The 21246-nt window shown below is 52.1% G+C and overlaps 2 protein-coding genes across 2 annotated transcripts; both read right to left on the reverse strand.

The window, feature by feature from the left end:
* Window positions 1-14344: 14344 nt before the first annotated feature.
* LOC146427300 (uncharacterized) lies at window positions 14345-15782 on the reverse strand. The gene is made up of 3 exons (XM_085082226.1): window positions 15720-15782; window positions 14880-15345; window positions 14345-14844 (listed from the first exon to the last, which is right to left on the reverse strand). Exons 2-3 carry the CDS (start codon window positions 15322-15324, stop codon window positions 14501-14503), a joined length of 789 nt encoding a protein of 262 aa, XP_084938352.1. The 5' UTR covers window positions 15325-15345; window positions 15720-15782; the 3' UTR covers window positions 14345-14500.
* Window positions 15783-17542: 1760 nt separating this feature from the next.
* AMELX (amelogenin X-linked) lies at window positions 17543-19964 on the reverse strand. The gene is made up of 2 exons (XM_085082315.1): window positions 19662-19964; window positions 17543-19154 (listed from the first exon to the last, which is right to left on the reverse strand). The coding sequence occupies exon 2, from the start codon at window positions 19151-19153 to the stop codon at window positions 18554-18556; it is 600 nt and encodes a 199-aa protein (XP_084938441.1). The 5' UTR covers window position 19154; window positions 19662-19964; the 3' UTR covers window positions 17543-18553.
* Between the last annotated feature and the right edge of the window lie 1282 nt (window positions 19965-21246).

Raw genomic sequence — 21246 nt, forward strand, 5'->3', positions numbered from 1 at the left:
TACTCCCACGGCCACCGGATCCACTCCTCTTGTTGCCTCCGGAATCACCACTGCTACCACGGCGACCAGACCGACCGCGGCGGCTGGGGGACTTCTCCCTCCGGAAGTATTCGTCCTTCTCCTGTGAGTGGCACTGATCTTCCTCCTGGTGGGAGGACATGGTGACCTGTGGGGACAGAGGAGCCATCAGGGGTTTTCCTTCCTGCTGCTGCCCTGCCAGGTGGGACACACCTGGGTGTTCCTTTTTCCAGATCCCACAGGTGTGTTTAAAGCTGGCCCTGGATTGCTTTCCCCCATGGGATTGTCACACCCAAGGGGTTGGGGACATCCAGGCTGTGCCTTTCCAAAGTGGAGACATCCTGAGCCAACAGCCCAGAACCAAATCCAAATCCAAATCCAAACGCAAATCCAAATCCAAATCCAAACCCAAATCCAAACCCAGACCCAAATCCAAATCCAAATCTAAATCCAAATCTAAATCCAAATCCAAATATAAATCCAAATCCAAACCCAAACCCAAATCCAAATCCAAATATAAATCCAAATCCAAACCCAAATCCAAACCCAAATCCAAACCCAAATCCAAATCCAAATATAAATCCAAATCCAAATCCAAACCCAAATCCCAATCTCTGCTCCCTCTCAACTCCCAGGCTCCCTCCTCACTCTCCTCCTGCTCCCAACCTGCTCAGAACCAATCCCAGCCCAATTCCAGGTGTGAATTCCAACCTCATCCACCCCCGAGGGTTTCAGAGCCCCCAGTTCCTACCTGAGCTGCAGGGAAGAGACGAGCAGGGAATGAGAGGCAATGAGAGGCACTGAGGCTTTTGGGGCCAGCAGCACTTTTATACCCTCTCTGCACACCTCACCTGGAGAGGAAACACATTCCTGTTCATTGAATTCACCCATGGATTTTATTTAATTATTTATTTTACCTCTCCATTAATCAGGCTCACGTGCCTCACGTGGTCTGCACTGGGGTTGCCACTCTTTGTCGGTTGCCTTTCCTGTGCCTCAGAGATTTAATCTCTGGGCTGAGGGACTTGAGTGGGTGGCCCTGGTTTGCCCAGGGTGGGCTTGGTGCTGATCAGATCCAGGAGTGCTTTGGGTTTGGGGGAAATGATGTCTCATCCCTAAATCATTGATTGTCCTGAGGTTCTCCAGACCTGCAAATCCCCCTGAAAACTGAAATGGGCCTAGAAATGCCAAGATTTGGGAAAGGAGAAAACTCCTGTGAGAAAGGAATGGTCAAATCGATAACCCAAATCTATTTACACTCCAACCATCCTTATTTCTTTGATCTTTTGCCCTTCCACCAGCACGGTGCCCATCTGGGGCTGAAGGCTGATAACAGCTCTGGCCTTGTGGATTCCCTTATAAAAGGGAGCAAAACATTCCTTTTGAAGCCAAGCACAAGAAATCGCTGAGTGACATTAATGACTTACCACTCCTATGCTGGAGAATGTGATGAAAATTCATTAATTTTACCTGCAGCACTGTGTCTTTGGAGGTACTGAGGTGTGTGTTTGGAGGAGAGAAACCCCCCACACCTGGTGCACTGAATAAAGCAAATACTCACTTCTCTGACTTTGCCTCTGAAGTGTCTCTGAGCTCGCTTGGGGCAAATCAGTTCCTTCAGTGGGAATGGTTTTGGATTCAGGGGAAATGATGCCTGACCCCTAAATCACAGAATGTCCTGAGGGTCTCCAGGCCTTCAAACCCCACTGAAAACTGAAATGGGCCTGGAAGTGCCAAACTTTGGGCCTCATTCCTTTCAGAACCACTCAAACCATGGTGAGGTGGTGAGGAAACTCCCATTTCATTAACCATGGGCACCTCTGAATTTTGTGGTTGGCACCTTAAAACACCCCGAAAATGGGGTTTGGGATGAGGGGAAACTCCAGAGCGGGACTAGGAGCTCCAAAACAGGGAGGGAGCTGCTGCCTGCACCCTTTCCAGCGATGCCAGAAATTTCTGATCCTCCTGACGCACTCGAGAACTATCGGGTTAATATCTGTTCCATGAACGGCAATACCGCAGCAATAAATCACCCAATTCGCTCTAATTACAAGAGGAAATTTAGCAGCTCGTTGTGTATTGATCGAGCAATGCCCCTGGCATGGATCAGAGCTCTGGCAGGGCGTTTCTAGAAATGCTGGCTGGGGGTTTGTCACCTCCCCCGAGGGTGGCATTTTGGGCCCAAATGGCCAAAAAAGGGATTCCTTGTCTGCAGAACTCCTTGGTTCAAAACCTCTCCCAAACTCTGTATTTTGGAGGTTCCAAACCTCTCCCAATTTCTGGATTTTGGTGGCTCAAAGGTAGTCACAGACTGATCCAGACACACCTGAAAATAGCATTTATTTCATCACCCAGAGAAGCTCATGGGAGGTTACAGGGAGGGGAAGGACATCTTTTCCTTGGAAATCGCGAGGGACATGCAAAGCTTCCTGAACTCGGCACAGGTCTGGGATATTCCCGTGGATCCCATGGATCTCATGGATCAGATGATCACTGCTGCTTTGGGGACGGTGGGTAGAATTGGCAGTGACTTCACTTCCATGATGGGCTATTGTTCTCGATCTTGTTATCACCAGTGTTGCCAATGCCGAAGGATTGAGTGTTGTTGTTGCCTCCGGATCCTCCAGTGTTAGCACAGCCGTAGGGTGGACGACCAGATCCACCACTGCTACCATGGCCACCGGCCCCACCGCTGCAGGGGGACTCCTCCTGCGGTTGGCATCGCATCTTCTCAGCCTGGAGGGAGATCTTGTAACGCTGATTGCACTGGCCGGAGAACATGGTGACCTGTGGGGACAGAAGAGTCGTCAGGGGTTTTCCTTCCTGCTGCTGCCCTGACAGGCGGGACACACCTGGGTGTTCCTTTTCCCAGATCCCACAGGTGTGTTTAAAGCTGGCCCTGGATTGCTTTCCCCCATGGGATTGTCCCACCCAAGGGGTTGGGGACATTCAGGCTGTGCCTTTCCAAAGTGGAGACATCCTGAGCCAACAGCCCAGAACCAAATCCAAATCCAAGCCCAAATCCAAATCCAAATCCAAATCCAAATCCAAATGCAAATCCAAATCCAAATCCAAATCCAAATCCAAATCCAAATGCAAATTCAAATCCAAACCCAAATTCAAATCCAAACCCAAATTCAAATCCAAACCCAAACGCCAATCCAAATCCAAATCTAACCCAAATCCAAAATCCAAATCCAAACCCAAATCCAAATCGAAATCGAAATCGAAATCCAAATCCAAATCCAAATCCAAATCCAAATCCAAATACAAATACAAATCCAAATCCAAATCCAAACCCAAACCCAAATGCAAATCCAAATCCAAATCCAAATCCTAACCCAAACCCAAACCCAAACCCAAATCCCATTCTCTGCTCCCTCTCAACTCCCAGGCTCCCTCCTCACTCTCCTCCTGCTCCCAACCTGCTCAGAACCAATCCCAGCCCAATTCCAGGTGTGAATTCCAACCTCATCCACCCGCGAGGGTTTCAGAGCCCCCAGTTCCTACCTGAGCTGCAGGTGCAGGTGCAGGGAAGAGAAGAGCAGGGAATGAGAGGCAATGAGAGGCACTGAAGCTTTCGGGGCCAGCAGCACTTTTATACCTTCCCTGCACACCCCACCCGGAAAGTAAACACCTCCCGTTCTTTTAATTTGCCAACTGATTTTTATTTTTTTTGCCTTCCCATCTTGGGCTCCTGGGGTGGCTCACGTGATCTGCGCTGGGATTGCCTTTCCTCGGAAATCGCCTTTCCCATGCTGCAGAGATTTAATCTCTGGGCTGGGGGACTCGTGTGGGTGGCTCTGGTTTCCCTGGGCTTGGTGCCCATCAGACCCGGGAGTGCTTTGGGTTCTGGAGAAATGATGTCTCATCCCTAAATCACACAATTTTCTGAGGTTCTCCAGACCTGCAAATCACCCTGAAAACTGAAATGAACCTGGAAGTGCCAAGATTTGGGAAGAGAGAAAACTCTTCCTTCGTGGGAATTCCCTCCATGCTGGGGAGAATGTCCAGAGCTGTGTCCAGGGCTGGACCCTCATGGCTGGAGGGGCTGGAGAGTGTCCAGGGATGGGAATGGAGCTCGAGAAGGGTCTGGAAAATCCTGAGGGAGCTGGGGAGGCTCAGTCTAGAGAAAAGGAGGTTCAGGGAAGACCTCCTGGCTCTGCACAACTCCCTGACCGGAGGTTCAGGTCGGAATCAGGTGGAATTTCTTCCATGGAAGGTCAGGGCTGCCCAGGGAGGTTTGGAGTTCCCATCCCTGGAGGTGTCCAAGGAATGCTTGGACTCGATGGCCTTGGAAGGCTTTTCCAGCCTCAGGGATTTTGGGATTTGACTGGAATTTCAGTTTTGCTGAACTTCTGTCACGATACAGAACAGACTCAGAGTGAGCTGTGCCTGGATTTGGTCTCTCTTTAATTGGATTTTTTCTGTCCTCAGCAGAAATGTGGTCAATAACCTGGAAAAAAGACCAGAAGTAATTTCAGGCAGTTGGCATCACCCTGGTGTTTTAATTACTTTAAGTTCATTAACCATGGACACCTCTGAATTTTGAGGCTGGCACCTTAAAACACCCCGAAAATGGGGTTTGGGATGAGGGGAAACTCCAGAGTGGGACGAGGAGCTCTGAAACAGGGAGGGAGCTGCTGCCTGCACCCTTTCCAGCGATGCCAGAAATTTCTGATCCTCCTGACACACTCGAGAACAATCTTATCGAGGTAACATCCACTCCATGAACGGCAATACCGGAGCAACAAATCACCTGACTCGTTTTAATTACAAGTTAATAGGAAATTTAGCAGCTCATTGTGTAAGGATCCCTAATGCCTGGATAGTAATGTCCCTGGCATGAATCAGGACTCTGACTGGGCTGGGCATGGCGTTTCCAGAAAGGCTGGCTGGGGGTTTGTCACCTCCCCCGAGGGTGGCATTTTGGGCCCAAATGGCTAAAAAAGGGTTCTTAGTCTGCAGGACTCTTTGGCTCAAAATCTCTCCCAACTCTGGATTTTGGAAGTTCAAAACCTCTCCCAGATTCTGGATTGTGGAGGTTCCAAACCTCTCCCAAATTCTGGATTGTGGAGGTTCAAAACCTCTCCCAATTTCTGGATTGTGGAGGTTCAAAAGTAGTCACAGACTGATCCAGACACACCTCTGCCAGTATGAAAATATAATTTATTTCATCACCCAGAGAAGCTCAGGGGAGGTTACAGGGAGGGGAAGGACAGATTTCCCCTTGAAATCGCGAGGGACATGCAAAGCTTCCCAAACTCAGCACAAGTCCGGGATATTCCCAAAGATCCCATGGATCAGATGATCACTGCTGCTTTGGGGACAGTGGGTAGAATTGGCAGTGACTTCACTTCCATGATGGGTTGTTGTTTTGGATACGGTTATCACCAGTGTTGCCAATGCCGAAGGATTGAATGTTGTTGTTTCCTCCGGACCCACCGGTGTTACCACAGCCACGGGTTCCACCGCTCCTGTTGCCTCCGGATCCACTAGTGCTACCGCGGCGACCAGACCCACTCCTCTTGTTGCCTCCGGAATCACCACTACTCCCACGGCCACCGGATCCACTCCTCTTGTTGCCTCCAGAATCACCACTGCTACCACGGCCACCGGATCCACTCCTCTCGTTGCCTCCAGAATCACCACTACTCCCACGGCCACCGGACCGACCGCGGCGGCTGGGGGACTTCTCCCTCCGGTAGTATTCGTCCTTCTCCTGTGAGTGGCACTGATCTTTCTCCTGGCAGGAGCACATGGTGACCTGTGGGGACAGAGGAGCCATCAGGGGTTTTTCCTTCCAGCTGCTGCCCTGACAGGTGGGACACACCTGGGGGTTCCTCTTTCCAGATCCCACAGGTGTGTTTAAAGCTGGCCCTGGATTGCTTTCCCCCATGGGATTGTCCCACCCAAGGGGTTGGGGACATCCCGGCTGTGCCTTTCCAAAGTGGAGACATCCTGAGCCAACAGCCCAGAACCAAATCCAAACCCAAATCCAAACCCAGACCCAAATCCAAATTCAAATATAAATCCAAATCCAAACCCAAACCCAAATACAAATACAAATATAAATCCAAATCCAAACCCAAACATAAATCCAAACCAAACCCAAATCCAAACCCAAAGCCAAACCCAAACCCAAATCCAAATCCAAACCCAAACCCAAATCCAAATCCAAATCCAAATCCAAATCCCATTCTCTGCTCCCTCTGAACTCCCAGGCTCCCTCCTCACCTCCTCCTGCTCCCAACCTGCTCAGAACCAATCCCAGCCCAATTCCAGGTGTGAATTCCAACCTCATCCACCCGCGAGGGTTTCAGAGCCCCCAGTTCTTACCTGAGCTGCAGGGAAGAGACGAGCAGGGAATGAGAGGCAATGAGAGGCACTGAGGCTTTTGGGGCCAGCAGCACTTTTATACCCTCTCTGCACACCCCACCTGGAGAGGAAACACATTCCTGTTCATTGAATTCACCCATGGATTTAATTTAATCATTTATTTTACCTCTCCATTAATCAGGCTCACGTGTCTCACGTGGTCTGCACTGGGGTTGCCACTCTTTGTCGGTTGCCTTTCCTGTGCCTCAGAGATTTAATCTCTGGGCTGAGGGACTTGAGTGGGTGGCCCTGGTTTGCCCAGGGTGGGCTTGGTGCTGATCAGATCCAGGAGTGCTTTGGGTTTGGGGGAAATGATGTCTCATCCCTAAATCATACAATGTCCTGAGGTTCTCCAGACCTGCAAATCCCCCTGGAAACTGAAATGGGCCTGGAAATGCCAAGATTTGGGAAAGGAGAAAACTCTTGTGAGAAAGGAATGGTCAAATCGATAACCCAAATCTATTTACACTCCAACCATCCTTATTTCTTTGATCTCTTGCCCTTCCACCAGCACGGTGCCCATCTGGGGCTGAAGGCTGATAACAGCTCTGGCCTTGTGGATTCCCTTATAAAAGGGAGCAAAACATTCCTTTTGAAGCCAAGCACAAGAAATCGCTGAATAATAATAATGACTTACCACTCCTATGCTGGAGAATGTGATGAAAATTCATTAATTTTACCTGTAACACTGTGTCTTTGGAGGTACTGAGGTGTGTGTTTGGAGGAGAGAAACCCCCCACAGCTGGTGCACTGAATAAAGCAAATACTCACTTCTCTGACTTTGCCTCTGAGGTGTCTCTGAGCTCGCTTGGGGCAAATCAGTTCCTTCAGTGGGAATGGTTTTGGATTCAGGGGAAATGATGCCTGACCCCTAAATCACAGAATGTCCTGAGGGTCTCCAGGCCTTCAAACCCCACTGAAAACTGAAATGGGCCTGGAAGTGCCAAACTTTGGGCCTCATTCCTTTCAGAACCACACAAACCATGGTGAGGTGGTGAGGAAACTCCCATTTCATTAACCATGGGCACCTCTGCATTTTGTGGTTGGCACCTTAAAACACCCCGAAAATGGGGTTTGGGATGAGGGGAAACTCCAGAGTGGGACGAGGAGCTCCAAAACAGGGAGGGAGCTGCTGCCTGCACCCTTTCCAGCGATGCCAGAAATTTCTGATCCTCCTGACGCACTCGAGAACTATCGGGTTAATATCTGTTCCATGAACGGCAATACCGCAGCAATAAATCACCCAATTCGTTCTAATTACAAGAGGAAATTTAGCAGCTCGTTGTGTATTGATCGAGCAACGCCCCTGGCACGGATCAGAGCTCTGGCAGGGCGTTTCTAGAAATGCTGGCTGGGGGTTTGTCACCTCCCCCGAGGGTGGCATTTTGGGCCCAAATGGCCAAAAATAGGGGTTCTTTGTCTGCAGAACTCTTTGGCTCAAGACCTCTCCCAGTTTCTGGATTGTGGAGGTTTGAAACCTCTCCCAATTTCTGGATTGTGGAGGCTCAAAGGTAATCACAGACTGATCCAGACACACCTCTGCCAGCATGAAAATAGCATTTATTTCATCACCCAGAGAAGATCATGGGAGGTTACAGGGAGGGGAAGGACAGATTTTCCTTGGAAATCATGAGGGACATGCAAAGCTTCCGGAACTCGGCACAGGTCTGGGATATTCCCGTGGATCCCATGGATCCCGTGGATCAGATGATGAGGTGATCACTGCTGCTTTGGGGATGGTGGGTAGAATTGGCAGTGACTTCACTTCCATGATGGGCTATTGTTCTTGATCTGGTTATCACCAGTGTTGCCAATGCCGAAGGATTGAGTGTTGTTGTTGCCTCCGGATCCTCCAGTGTTAGCACAGCCACCGGACTGACCGCCGCGGCTGGGGGACTCCTCCTGCGGTTGGCATCGCCCCTTCTCAGCCTCGAGGGAGATCTTGTAACGCCTGGAGGGCATGGTGACCTGTGGCAACAGAAGAGCCATCAGGGGTTTTTCCTTCCTGCTGCTGCCCTGCCAGGTGGGACACACCTGGGTGTTCCTTTTCCCAGATCCCACAGGTGTGTTTAAAGCTGGCCCTGGATTGCTATCCCCCATGGGATTGTCCCACCCAAGGGGTTGGGGACATTCAGGCTGTGCCTTTCCAAAGTGGAGACATGCTGAGCCAATAGCCCAGAACCAAATCCAAACCCAAATCCAGACCCAGATCCAAATCCAAATCTAAATCTAAACCGAAATCCAAATCCAAACCCCATTATAAATCCAAATCCAAATATAAATCCCAATCCAAATCCAAACCCAAATCCAAACTAAGACCCAAATCCAAACTGAGACCCAAATCCAAATCCAAACCCAAATCCAAACCCAAATCCAAACACAAATCCAAACCCAAACCTAAATCCAAATCGAAATCCAAATCCCAATCTCTGCTCCCTCTCAACTCCCAGGCTCCCTCCTCACTCTCCTCCTGCTCCCAACCTGCTCAGAACCAATCCCAGCCCAATTCCAGGTGTGAATTCCAACCTCATCCACCCGCGAGGGTTTCAGAGCCCCCAGTTCTTACCTGAGCTGCAGGGAAGAGACGAGCAGAGAATGAGAGGCACTGAGGCTTTCGGGGCCAGCAGCACTTTTATACCCTCTCTGCACACCCCACCCGGAAAGGAAACACCTCCCGTTCTTTTAATTTGCCAACTGATTTTTATTTTTTTTGCCTTCCCATCTTGGGCTCCTGGGGTGGCTCACGTGATCTGCGCTGGGATTGCCTTTCCTCGGAAATCGCCTTTCCCATGCTGCAGAGATTTAATCTCTGGGCTGGGGGACTCGTGTGGGTGGCTCTGGTTTCCCTGGGCTTGGTGCCGATCAGACCCAGGAGTGCTTTGGGTTCTGGAGAAATGATGTCTCATCCCTAAATCACACAATTTTCTGAGGTTCTCCAGACCTGCAAATCATCCTGAAAAATGAAATGGACCTGGAAATGCCAAGATTTGGGAAGAGAGAAAACTCTTCCTTCGTGAGAATTCCCTCCATGCTGGGGAGAATGTCCAGAGCTGTGTCCAGGGCTGGACCCTCATGGCTGGAGGGGCTGGAGAGTGTCCAGGGATGGGAATGGAGCTCGAGAAGGGTCTGGAAAATCCTGAGGGAGCTGGGGAGGCTCAGTCTAGAGAAAAGGAGGTTCAGGGAAGACCTCCTGGCTCTGCACAACTCCCTGACCGGAGGTTCAGGTCGGAATCAGGTGGAATTTCTTCCATGGAAGGTCAGGGCTGCCCAGGGAGGTTTGGAGTTCCCATCCCTGGAGGTGTCCGAGGAATGCTTGGACTCGATGGCCTTGGAAGGCTTTTCCAGCCTCAGGGATTTTGGGATTTGACCGGAATTTCAGTATTGCTGAACTTCTGTCACCATCCAGAACAGACTCAGGGTGAGCTGTGCCTGGGTTTGGTCATTGCTCTTTAATTGGGTTTTGTTCTGTCCTTTATTATAAAATAAACAATATTAGTAATTTTTTTGAGCAGAAATGTGGTCATTAATCTGGAAAAAAGACCCAAAGGAATTTCGGGCTCTTGGCATCACCCTGGTGTTTTAATTACTTTAAGTTCATTAACCACGGACATCTCTGAATTTTGTGGCTGGCACCTTAAAACACCCCGAAAATGGGGTTTGGGATGAGGGGAAACTCCAGAGTGGGACGAGGAGCTCCAAAAACAGGGAGGGAGCTGCTGCCTGCACCCTTTCCAGCGATGCCAGAAATTTCTGATCCTCCTGAGGCACTCGAGAACGATCTTATCGAGGTAACATCCACTTCATGAACGGCAATACCGCAGCAATAAATTACCCAATTCGCTTTAATTACAAGCTGAGAGGAAATTTAGCAGCTCGTTGTGTAAGGATGGAGCAACGCCCCTGACACGGATCAGGGCTCTGGCAGGGCGTTTCTAGAAATGCTGGCTGGGGGTTTGTCACCTCCCCCGAGGGTGGCATTTTGGGCCCAAAAGGCCAAAAAAGGGGTTCTTTGTCTGCAGGACTCTTTGGCTCAAAATCTCTCCCAACTCTGGATTTTGGTAGCTCAAAACTTCTCCCAAATTCTGGATCTATGGAGGTTTGAAATCTGTTCTAGACTCTGGATTTTGGTTGTTTCAAACCTCTCCAAGACTCTGGATTTGTGTAGGTTCAAAGTCTCTCCCAAACTGTGGATTTTGGGGGTTCCAAACCTCTCCCAAACTCTGGATTTTGGAGGTTCCAAACCTCTCCCAAACTCTGGATTTTGGTGGCTCAAAGATAATCACAGACTGATCCAGACACACCTCTGCCAGCATGAAAACAGACTTTATTTCATCACCCAGAGAAGCTCAGGGAGGTTACATAGAGGGGAAGGACAGATTCCCCTGGAAATCGCGAGGGACATGCAAAGCTTCCCGAACTCGGCGCAGGTCCGGGATATTCCCGAGGATCCCGAGGATCTCGTGGATCAGGGTTGAGGTGATCACTTCATCTTCGAGGACACTTGGTAGATTTGCTGCTGGCATTCCTGCTGTCCATGGCAGGATCCGCCGCTGCCATGGCAACCAGATCCGCTGCTGCCATGGCAACTGGATCCACCGCTGCTGCCATGGCAACTAGATCCGCTGCTGCCATGGCAACCGGATCCGCTGCTGCCATGGCAACTAGATCCGCTGCTGCCATGGCAACCGGATCCGCTGCTCCTGCTGCAACTGGATCCGCTGCTGCCATGGCAACTAGATCCGCTGCTCCTGCTGCAACCAGATCCGCCACTGCTGCCATGGCAACCGGATCCACTGCTACCATGGCAACCGGATCCGCCGCTGCTGCCATGGCAACCGGATCCGCGGTGGTGGCAGCAGGACCTCTCCTGCTGGTGGCACTGGTCCTTGTCCTGGCGGGAGCACATGGCTGGAGACCTGCTGGGAGAACATCCCCGAGTGAATGACCAGGGACAGCGGGAGTGCCACCAGGGACAGCGGGACTGCCACCAGGGACAGCGGGAGTGCCACCAGGCTGGAGCCGCCAGGGACGGTGGGAGGTGTCCCTGGTCATGGCAGGGGGTGGAACGAGATGGTTTTGAGATCTCTTCCAGCCCAACCCATTCCATGATTCCATGATTCCATGATTCCATGATTCCATAATTCCATAATTCCATAATTCCATAATTAATTCCATAATTCCATAATTCCATAATTAATTCCATAATTAATTCCATAATTAATTCCACAATTCCATAATTCCATAATTCCATGATTCCATGATTCTAAACCAGCTCTTGGAGACGAGTCACCACAGCCCACCTGCCCGCGGTGACCCCTTTGGACGAGTCTTTCTCGTGAAAATCACGGAGAAGATGAAGGAGAAGAGCTGGAAAAACTCCAGAGAAAGCCCTGCAGAGTCCTCAACCCCCTGAGCCAGCAATCCTAACTCGGCAGAAGAACCGAGGTGGAGACCAGAGGTGGCAGAGAAGATCTCGGGATGGGGGAGAAGCCGGAGAGCACAAAAAGCACAAAATCCGGATGGATTTGGACTCACCTGGGCCAGACGGAGCTGGAGAGGAGCCGCCGAGGAGCTGAGATGGCGAGAGGAGCGCGGAGTGAGGGATTTTATAGCCCAGCCCGGGTTTGTCCCCCGGAAACCCGCTGGGGCCCCACTGGAGGGACCTGATTGCTAATTGGGAGTTTTTGCTCTGCCGCCTTGACTCACGGGGCTGATCGATATCCCGACATCGCTCCTCTTACTCCATAAAAATGTTAATTGCCCACCACGCCTGGCCCGGGATGGGGAGGGTTTGGGGAGGGTTTGTCAACTTTGATAAACAGAATTTTGTGCCCAAAACCCGAATGGGAAAGGAGAGATTTAGGTGGGATTGTGGGGTTGTGAAGGAAACCCAGAAATAAAGGGGAAAGAGAAAAAAAAGGCCAGGGTAGTGAGTAGTAAAAATAAGTGTATTTGGGCAGGGAGGGCGTCAAAGAAACACCAAAAATTCTGAGTAAAACCAGCAAAAAAGCACTAAAAAGGTTGGGATTTTTCAAGACAGTCAGTCCTTTCATTACGCAAAGGTTTTTAACCCAAAGGGATGGAATTTAAACCTCAGGGCACGGAGAGCATCCAGGTGGGAGTGGGAGAACATCAGGATCCGAATTTTTAATGATCTGCTTTGGGGACAAAATTCTCTTTCGGCCCACGGAGAGCTCCAGGCCTGATCTCCTGCAGGACTCCAGATGCTGCTGTGGTGTTAAAAACAGCCTGGACTGAATGAAAATAAAAAAATAAAAAAAAAAAAAAAATAAAATAAAATAGATTAAAATAAAATAAAATCCAGGAGACTCCGTGGAACTGAATCACTGGGACCAACTGATGGATGAGGAAACCCGAACGTGGCTCGGGATGTTTCACAAACATCGGGAGAACGAAAATCCTTGTGAAACTCATTATTCACGATTAATTACAGCCCTGATCGCACGGATGGGGATAAACCTGTTCCATCGTGTGTCTCACAAACACCTCAGTGGGGCCACATGTGGGGCAGAGCTGTGCTGACCCCACAGCTGTCCCTGCATCCCCTGCAAAAATGGATTTTTTTTGGGTAATTTGTTGGTTTTTGGACAGAACTGCATTTTCAGGGGTTGGCAAGGAATTAATTATTTATTGGGGTGATGTCAGGGAGTGTCAGCAGCCCAAGGTTTTCACCCCAAAACCCACACTGAGTTGGATTTTCTCCTTTTCCTCCTCCTGCAGGATAAATCCACACCGTGGGTCCAAGAGCTGATCCTGATGTGTCACATCCCGGCAGCAGGAGGTGATGGAGCTTCTCACCTGCGCCAGGTGAGCTGCAGGAGAGGCTCTGTGACTCACGGCAGCTCCACATCCTCCCAGGGGATTCCTCTCCCAACCCGACCGGATCCTACCGGGAATTGGGAATTTTTGGTTTTGATTTTGGAGTTTGAATTCCCTACCAGAATCCTCTTCTTGCCTTTTTTTCCCCCATTTTTTTTCTATTTTTTTTTTTTTGAGGTTGCTGGTGCAAATCCAGCTGTGCCAGGTAGATCCTCTGCTTTTTCCCTCTCTGATTAAATGTGGGTTTTTTCACACCACTTTATTAATATTTAATTATCCTTTTGCATCAACACTCCATGATGGAAACTGTCACTTCAGGCCATTCCCAAGTCCTCTTCCTGCCTTTTTTTCCCATTTTTTTTCTGCTTTTTTTTTTGAGGTTTCTGGTGCAAATCCACCCCCACATCATTCCAGGCTCTCTTTTTCCCCTCCCTGATTAAATGTGGTTTTTTTCACACCACTTTATTAATATTTAATTATTCTTTTGTATCAACACTCCATGATGGAAACTGTCACTTCGGGCCATTCCCAAATCCTCTTCCTCCCTTTTTTTCCCAGGTTTTTTTCGGTTTTTTTTGGAGGTTTCTGGTGCAAATCCAGCTGTAACCACTCCCTCATCGTGCCAGGCTCTCCTTTTCCCCTCTCTGATTAATTTTTTTTCCACACGACTTTATTAATAATTAATTACACTTTTTCACCAATGCTCCATGATGGAAACTGTCACTTCGGGCCATTCCTGAATCATCTTCCTGCATTTTTTTCCAGTTTTTTTTTTTTTTCTGCTTGTTTTGGAGGTTTCTGGTGCAAATCCAGCTGTGCCAGGGAGACCCTCTGCTTTCCCCCTCTCTGATTATTTTTTTTTTTTCCACACGACTTTATTAATAATTACACTTTTTCACCAACACTCCACGATGGAAATTGTCACTTCCCAGCCGGGAACTCGCCCGGAGTGGCACTGAGGAGCCACCAGGTGGAACCAACCCGAGTCGCTGCAAAGCCACCTGCGGCCACCAGAAGGACCAGGAGCCTCTCGGAGGGATGGAGAGGAAAAACCACAGACGAGAGGAGGTTTTGAGCAGAATTTTTATTGCCTCCACGCCTGCTGGGAAACAGGGAGGAGAAGAGCATTTTGAATTTCCCAGAGGCTGTGGGTCACACCTTGAGAGCGCGTTACGAGCAGAGCGACAGACGGGTGACAGCGCAGGGCAGAGCGGCGGGGCGGGAGCGACAAATTCCCTTCATTTCCCCTCAATCCAAGCGGGTTTTATTTGGTCTTCTGGGCTGGGATTTTGCAGATCTTCTGCTGCGGGCGAGGAATGCCCTTGGGGACAGGAGCACAGCTCTGCTTCACCGGCGGGGGACAGGGAGGGGGACAGACCTGAACCGGCGGGGGACAGACCTGCTTCACCTGGGGGGGACAGGGACGGGGACAGACCTGCTTCACCTGGGGAGGACAAGGAGGGGGACAGACCTGCACCGGAGCGGGACAGGGACAGGTCTGGACTGGCTGGGGACAAACCTGCACCGGCTGGGGACAAACCTGCACGGGGATGCTCTGCGCGGGTTTCCCGCAGCACGGCTTCCCCCCCTGTCCCCCCGAGTGGCACCCCACACACACCCCCCACCCCCCCCCAACCGACACCTCTCTGAGCACACGGACCTCCCGTAGCCCTGGCAGCCCCCGGAGCCCCCGTAGCTGTAGGTCGGCCTCCTGACGCATCCGGATCCCCCTCCGTGGCACGACCCCGACGATCCGTGACACCTCTCGGAGCACACCGACCTCCCGTAGCCCTGGCAGCCCCCAGACCCCCCAGAGCTGTAGGTCGGCCTCCTGACGCACCCGTGGCACGACCCCGCCGATCCCGACCCGCCGTGGCAGCGCTCGCCGCAGCGGGGCTGCCGGTAGCCATAGCAGCGGTAGTCGTGGCCCCGCATGCCCTCGGCGCCCTCGCCCTCGCAGCCCGAGGAGCAGCAGGTCGAGTAGCCGTAGCGGAAGGGAGTTCGCCGTGTGTCCAGCCAGGAGCCCGACGGGTCGTACCAGGTGGAGTTGAGGTTGAAGAAGGATTCTCTTCCGGAGGAGTAAATCATGTTCGGGTCGTGGGGAAAAACCTGGGGAAGAGACAAGCTGGAGTCACTATTTCCTGGTTTTCCATTGAAATTCTGCAACCTGCAATGGGCTAATCTTGAGATTAATTAATTAATTAACCCTGAGACGCGCAGGGAATTCCTGCAGTCGCCCAGCGCTGCTCAGATACATCCAAACCCTCATTCTGACCTTCAGTTTCAATTTTTCCCTCCCAGGAACAAACCCAACCCCAAAACACCACGCAGAGTGGTGTCACCGCTGCCAACCCCACCGCAGCCCCGCGGGAGGACTCAGCCCTTCACCCCGGGGGCACAGCGAGGGCTGAAGGGTCAGAGTGACCCTTCGGATTTGACCCCAAATCCACATCCATCCAAGAAGGAACCCAGCTGTGTCTCACCAGTTCTCCAGAGAAGGCAGGAGCTGCCCAGGGGAGCAGAATGTGACGAGCCGAGGGGCTGAGGGCTTTTATAGAGTCCCAAATGTTCCCCTGAACGTGAAACACGCGGCAGGAACGAGGACTAAATTATTTATTAGCAAAACATCTCCTCCATTCGGATGCTGTTCCCAGTGCTTGGCACCGCTCGGCTTGACTCACGATTTCTGATAAGCATCTTTTAATTACCACATCAGTCCCCAGCGGGGCACATAAAAGCCTGGCACGGCTTAAGCCGCGCTCTGTCCGGGTGAGACAGGTAATAAACGGATTATTCACCCTGCGCAGGGGACCGGGGCCCTGCCGGGTGACCTGTGAGTCAGGAGATGTCACAGCCCGGCTCCGGTCCAGCCCTCCCTTCCCGCTGCGTTTCCAGGTGAAGCACCAGCAGGTGATGGGAAGAGCAGCTCGGAGTCACCAGAAGTGCTCGGTGATGTGGGGTTGGGTCTGTGCAGCGCCTGACGCAGGTTTTCCAGGGAATTCCTGGCTGCCTCACCCCGGGAAGTGTCCCAGGCCGGGTTGGGATAGCGGAAGGAAGGTGTTGCTGTCTGCCTGTGGGAGTTGGGATGAGATAATCCTTGAGGTCCTTCTGACCCAAACCGTTCCATGGTTCTGTTTCTTCTCTATTTCTGCACTCCAGACCTGCCCTCACCCCATCCCCACGATGGTGTTTTGAGGTTTTTCCCACCCCAAATCCATTCCATAATTCTATTTCTTCTCCATTTCTCCATTCCAGGCTCACCCCTCACTCCATCCCCAATAAGCTCTTTTGAGGTTTTTCCACCCCAAAACCATTCCATGATTCCATGATTCCATTATTCTGTTTCTTCTCTATTTCTACACTCCATCTGCCCCTCACTCCATCCCCACGATGGTGTTTTGAGGTTTTTCCCACCCCAAATCCATTCCATAATTCTATTTCTTCTCCATTTCTCCATTCCAGGCCTGCCCCTCACTCCATCCCCAATAAGCTCTTTTGAGGTTTTTCCCACCCCAAAACCATTCCATGATTCTGTTTTCTATTTCTGCACTCCATCTGCCCTTCACCCCATCCCCACGATGGTGTTTTGGGGTTTTTCCCACCCCAAAACCATTCCACGATTCCATGACTCTGAGGGATGAGGCTGCCCAACTTATTTAGGGTTTTTAGCCCAATCTCCCACAGCAGCCTTGGGGTGAAGCTTGGACTGTGTGGATGAACCACGAGGGGGTGAAAAAGATGCCAATTCTGGTTCTGGTGATGTTTAAGGTCTCCATGAAAGCTCTGGAGCATGGGATGGGCTTGGGAAATCCTCGAGCTGGGGGGAGCAGCTGGAATTCCTGCAGGAATGGCTGGGATGGGGTGATGGAATTGGGATAATGGGATGGGATAATGGGATTGGGATAATGGGATGGGATAATGGGATGGGGGAACTGGGATTGGGATAATGGGATTGGGGGAATGGGATGGGTACATGGGATTGGGATAATGGGATGGATAACTGGGATGGGGTGATGGGATTGGGGTAATGGGATGGGGTAACTGGGATGGATAACTGGGATGGGATGGGGATAACTGGGATGATTTAACTGGGGTGGGAGAGTTGGTGAAAAGCAGTTTGGAACACAAACTGGACCAAGGATGACCTGGCAGTGAGGGCTGAGCTGGCCCTTGGTCTGTGGGCTCTGAATCACCTCACCGGGAACTGGGAAAAGGCTGGGAAGAAAATCCCTAATAAAAAAAGAGCTCTCCGGAGTTAAATTCCACAGGCGAGTGGTTTTTTATTTGCCATAAACGAAATAAAAATAAATTGCTGCGGCGAAGAAAACGAGTATGAATTCCCTTTTCCCCTTTCCGGCTCTCCGCGGCGGTTGTGTGAGGACACAGCAGAGAAACAACATTTTACATTTTAATGCACGATTTGCATTTTAAAGCGCGATTTACATTTCAATGGGACGATGCTCCGGCAGAGAGAAGGAGAATCCTGACCTGCGCCTTCCTGCAGCAGTGAAAAGGCATCCGCGGCATGCACAGCCACACCTCCCTGCCGGGCTACGCGCTCATTATCTTAATTAACACTGAAATGAGGATGTCTTCCCCCTGCGCTGCTCCTGTCCGGGGGATGAAGGCGCTGAGAGAATATTTGTGCCTGGATGTGTCCAGGTGAACCTCGGCGGGAGGATTTAAATCTGATTCTGATTTAAATTCTGGGAGCTCTGATTCTGATTTGAATGGACAAATTTCCCTGTGAGAGTTTTAATGGCTTTCGGCATCTTCTCGTGGCAACGCTGGTGATGCTTGTTGGGGTAAGAAATAAAGGAACTGAGGGTTTGCTGAACGTTTTTCAACTTTATTCTGGAATTCGCGGGGAGGAGATGAAATCGCAGGAGTTCTTGACCACAAATATTAATTTTTTTTCATATTAAAGTCCTGGCGCTGCTTTCAAACAGCCTCGGGACCACAGCGAACTCCCGGGAGGAGACAAATCCTCGCTGTTCCTCCACCGGGAAGGGCCAAACCGAGCTGTCCTTCCCCGGGAGCACCGAGAGCCGGCAGGGGACGAGGCTGGGAATTTAAAGTGTCAGTGCCGAGCGGGGAACCGCGGACCCCAAACTGGATGTGCAAAGAGCGGCGATGATCCCCGAGATCATCCTGGGGCTGGGGGCGAGTGAATCCCCCCCGGGCGAGTGAATCCCCCCTGGGCGAGTGAATCCCCCCCGGGCGAGTGAATCCCCCCCGGGCGAGTGAATCCCCCCTGGGCGAGTGAATCCCCCCCGGGCGAGTGAATCCCCCCTGGGCTCGTGAATCCCCCCCGGGCTCAGCTCTTCACGCAGAGCGGCGGGAGAGTGACCTGCTTGTGCTGCTGGTGGTCGGAGGGCAGGGGGACAGCGGCCGGACAGCAGCGCTGGACGGGCCGGGGGCGGCAGGACGCTGGTCTGGGACAGCAGGGCACTGGCCGGGGACAGCTGGACACCGGTCTGGGACAGCAGGGCACGGGCCGGGGATAGCGCTGGGGACAAGGACAGCGATGCGGCAGCGGCTGCAGCACCACCGGCGGCTCCTCATCCTCCTCGGGACTCTGCTCCACCCGCCGCCGCGGCTTCCCGCAGCTCTCCGGCTCCGGCGGGCACGGGCGGTGTTGCTGCAGCGGGCGGCGGTGGATCTTGACGGGCGGGGGGCGCACGGGGGGCACCGGGCTCACCTCCACCCGCCGCCGCGGCTTGCAGCTCGGCGGGGCCGGGCAGGGCTGGCAGCCCCGCGGCGAGCTCTGGCAGGAACCCTCCAGGTCGTGGCTGAGGCTGCCGCGGTCAGGGCAGCTCCCGGGGAGCTCGGGGCAGTGGCCGGAGGGGCTCGGCCATGTCCAGCCCTTGTGGTCGCAGCACGGGGAGTGGTCGGTGCAGCCTTTCTGTTGGAGCATCCTGGGCAGAGATGGGAGAATCGGGGAGTTATTGGGGTCGGGAGGGAATGCCGGGGTTATCGAGTCCAGCCTGGAATGGATCAATATCCCTTCAGCCAGTGCCACATCCAGGAATTCCCTGGACACCTCCAGGAGGGACAATCCAAACCTCCCTGGGCAGCTGCTGACCACTCTTTCCAGGAGGAAATTCCTCCTGATGTCCACCTGACCCTCCCCCGGCCATTCCCTCTCGTCCCGTCCCTGTTCCCTGGGATCAAATCCCAAATCCCCTCCTGCCAGGGAGCTGTCAGAGCCACAAGGTCACCCTGACCCCCTTTCCTCCCGGCTGAGCCCCCAATTCCCCCCGGAGCTGCTCCTCCCATGACTCACAAATCCTCCGAGGATGACCAATCCCTCGGGAATAAACACCCTGGGAAAAAGAAAACAAACCACCGACACGTTGGGGTTTTTTTTGCTATTTCCATGAAAAAACTGCGGAATCGGAGAGAGCTGAGAGAATCCAACTCACCCTGCGAGCGAAGACAGCCGGGCAGAGCAGGGAATCAGTCCTGAGCGCAGAGCTGGGGCTGAAAGCTTTTATACGAGGCAGAGCTGCGCTGCGAGTGAGACATGTCCTGGGAATTAATAGCTGAGCTCTGAGGCCGCTGCCGTGTGTGTGTTTTGCTCCTCGCTGTTGATTAATCAGCCCCAATTAGCGCCTGCCCCGCTCTCAGCGCTGCTCTGCCCATTATCCCATCACTGGTCATGCTCGGATGGACTGGCGTTAGTCAGATGGGATCCCGGGATAGCTGGGATGCCGCGATGCTGAGTGATTCGCCCCAGAGGATTCTCCCGTGGCAGTGGGAAAACCACGGAAAGAGTCCTCCAGAGGTGTCCCAGGGTGTCCCCGGGAGCAGCAGGGGTTGTCCCTGGGGGTGGCAGGAGAGGTGGATCCAGGATTCCCCCGGACACCGCGGCAGGCTGGGGATTTTGCGCTCATTCCCTGATTTAAATTAATTAATTCCCGTGCTCGGATGGGCTGGCGTTAGTCAGATGGGATTCCGGGATAGCTGGGATGCCGCGATGCTGAGTGATTCACCCCTCAGGATTCTCCCGTGGCAGTGGGAAAACCACGGAAAAGCCCCGGAGCCCTTCAGAGGAAGGGTTGGGGACCCAGGGTGACCCCGGAGCAGCAGGGATTGTTCCCGGGGATGACAGGAGAGGTGAATCCAGGATCCCTGTGGATATCAGGAACCACGGCAGGCTGGGGATTTTACATTCATTCCCTGATTTAAGTTAATTAATTCCCTTCCAAGCGTGGAGCAGCTCAGCTGGTGACAGCAGGAAAATCCTTTTATGCGTGGAAAGGCTGGAATGAGGACAGCAGAGGAGCGATGACCTCACACCCCAACAATCCCCGTCCACCTCTCACATTTTTGCTTTGATTCCCGCTCGGTGCAGCTGCTCCGTTTTACATTTCTGTGGCCGAGACGTCTTTGAACCACCAGGAAAATTCCTCTCGCGGGAACCCCGGGGAGCTCCAAAGGCATTTCCATGGCTCTGGAAAGGATGCTCCGAGCTCTGCCGGGCGGAATTTGGGTTTGAATCACCGCGAAAAGCATGTGCAGAATCCCGGGGTGTGACGCTGGCACCCGACAGGGCTCTGCTGCCGTTTGTTCTGCAGGAATCGCCTGGCAGGAAGCCGCGGGATTCGCGTGGAAAGATGGAAAAAAATCTTGGAATCTGTCAGGGCCAAGCAGGATTTCGGGTTTAGAACTCATTATGTTTGGTTTGGATTTTTTTTTTTTTCACATTAGAGTTTTGGCATCACTTCCCGAGGGTTTCACAGATCACCAGGTGGGAATATTGGATTTCTGGATTTCGCCCCTTAAAGTTTCTCACATTTAAAGTTTCTCACATTTAAAGTTTCTCACATTTTAACCACCAGGAAAATTCCTCTCGCGGGAACCCCGGGATGTTCCAAAGGCATTTCCATGGCTCTGGAAAGGATGCTCAGAGCTCTGCCGGGTGGAATTTGGGTTTGAATCACAGAACCCAGAGAAAGCGACTCAGAATTTCCGGAGCAGCCTGGGCTGGCAGAGGGTGAGACTGGA

This window comes from Lichenostomus cassidix, chromosome 25 (assembly GCF_008360975.1).
Source record: "Lichenostomus cassidix isolate B80296 chromosome 25, HeHo_3.0, whole genome shotgun sequence".
Classification (NCBI taxonomy): Eukaryota; Metazoa; Chordata; class Aves; order Passeriformes; family Meliphagidae; genus Lichenostomus; species Lichenostomus cassidix.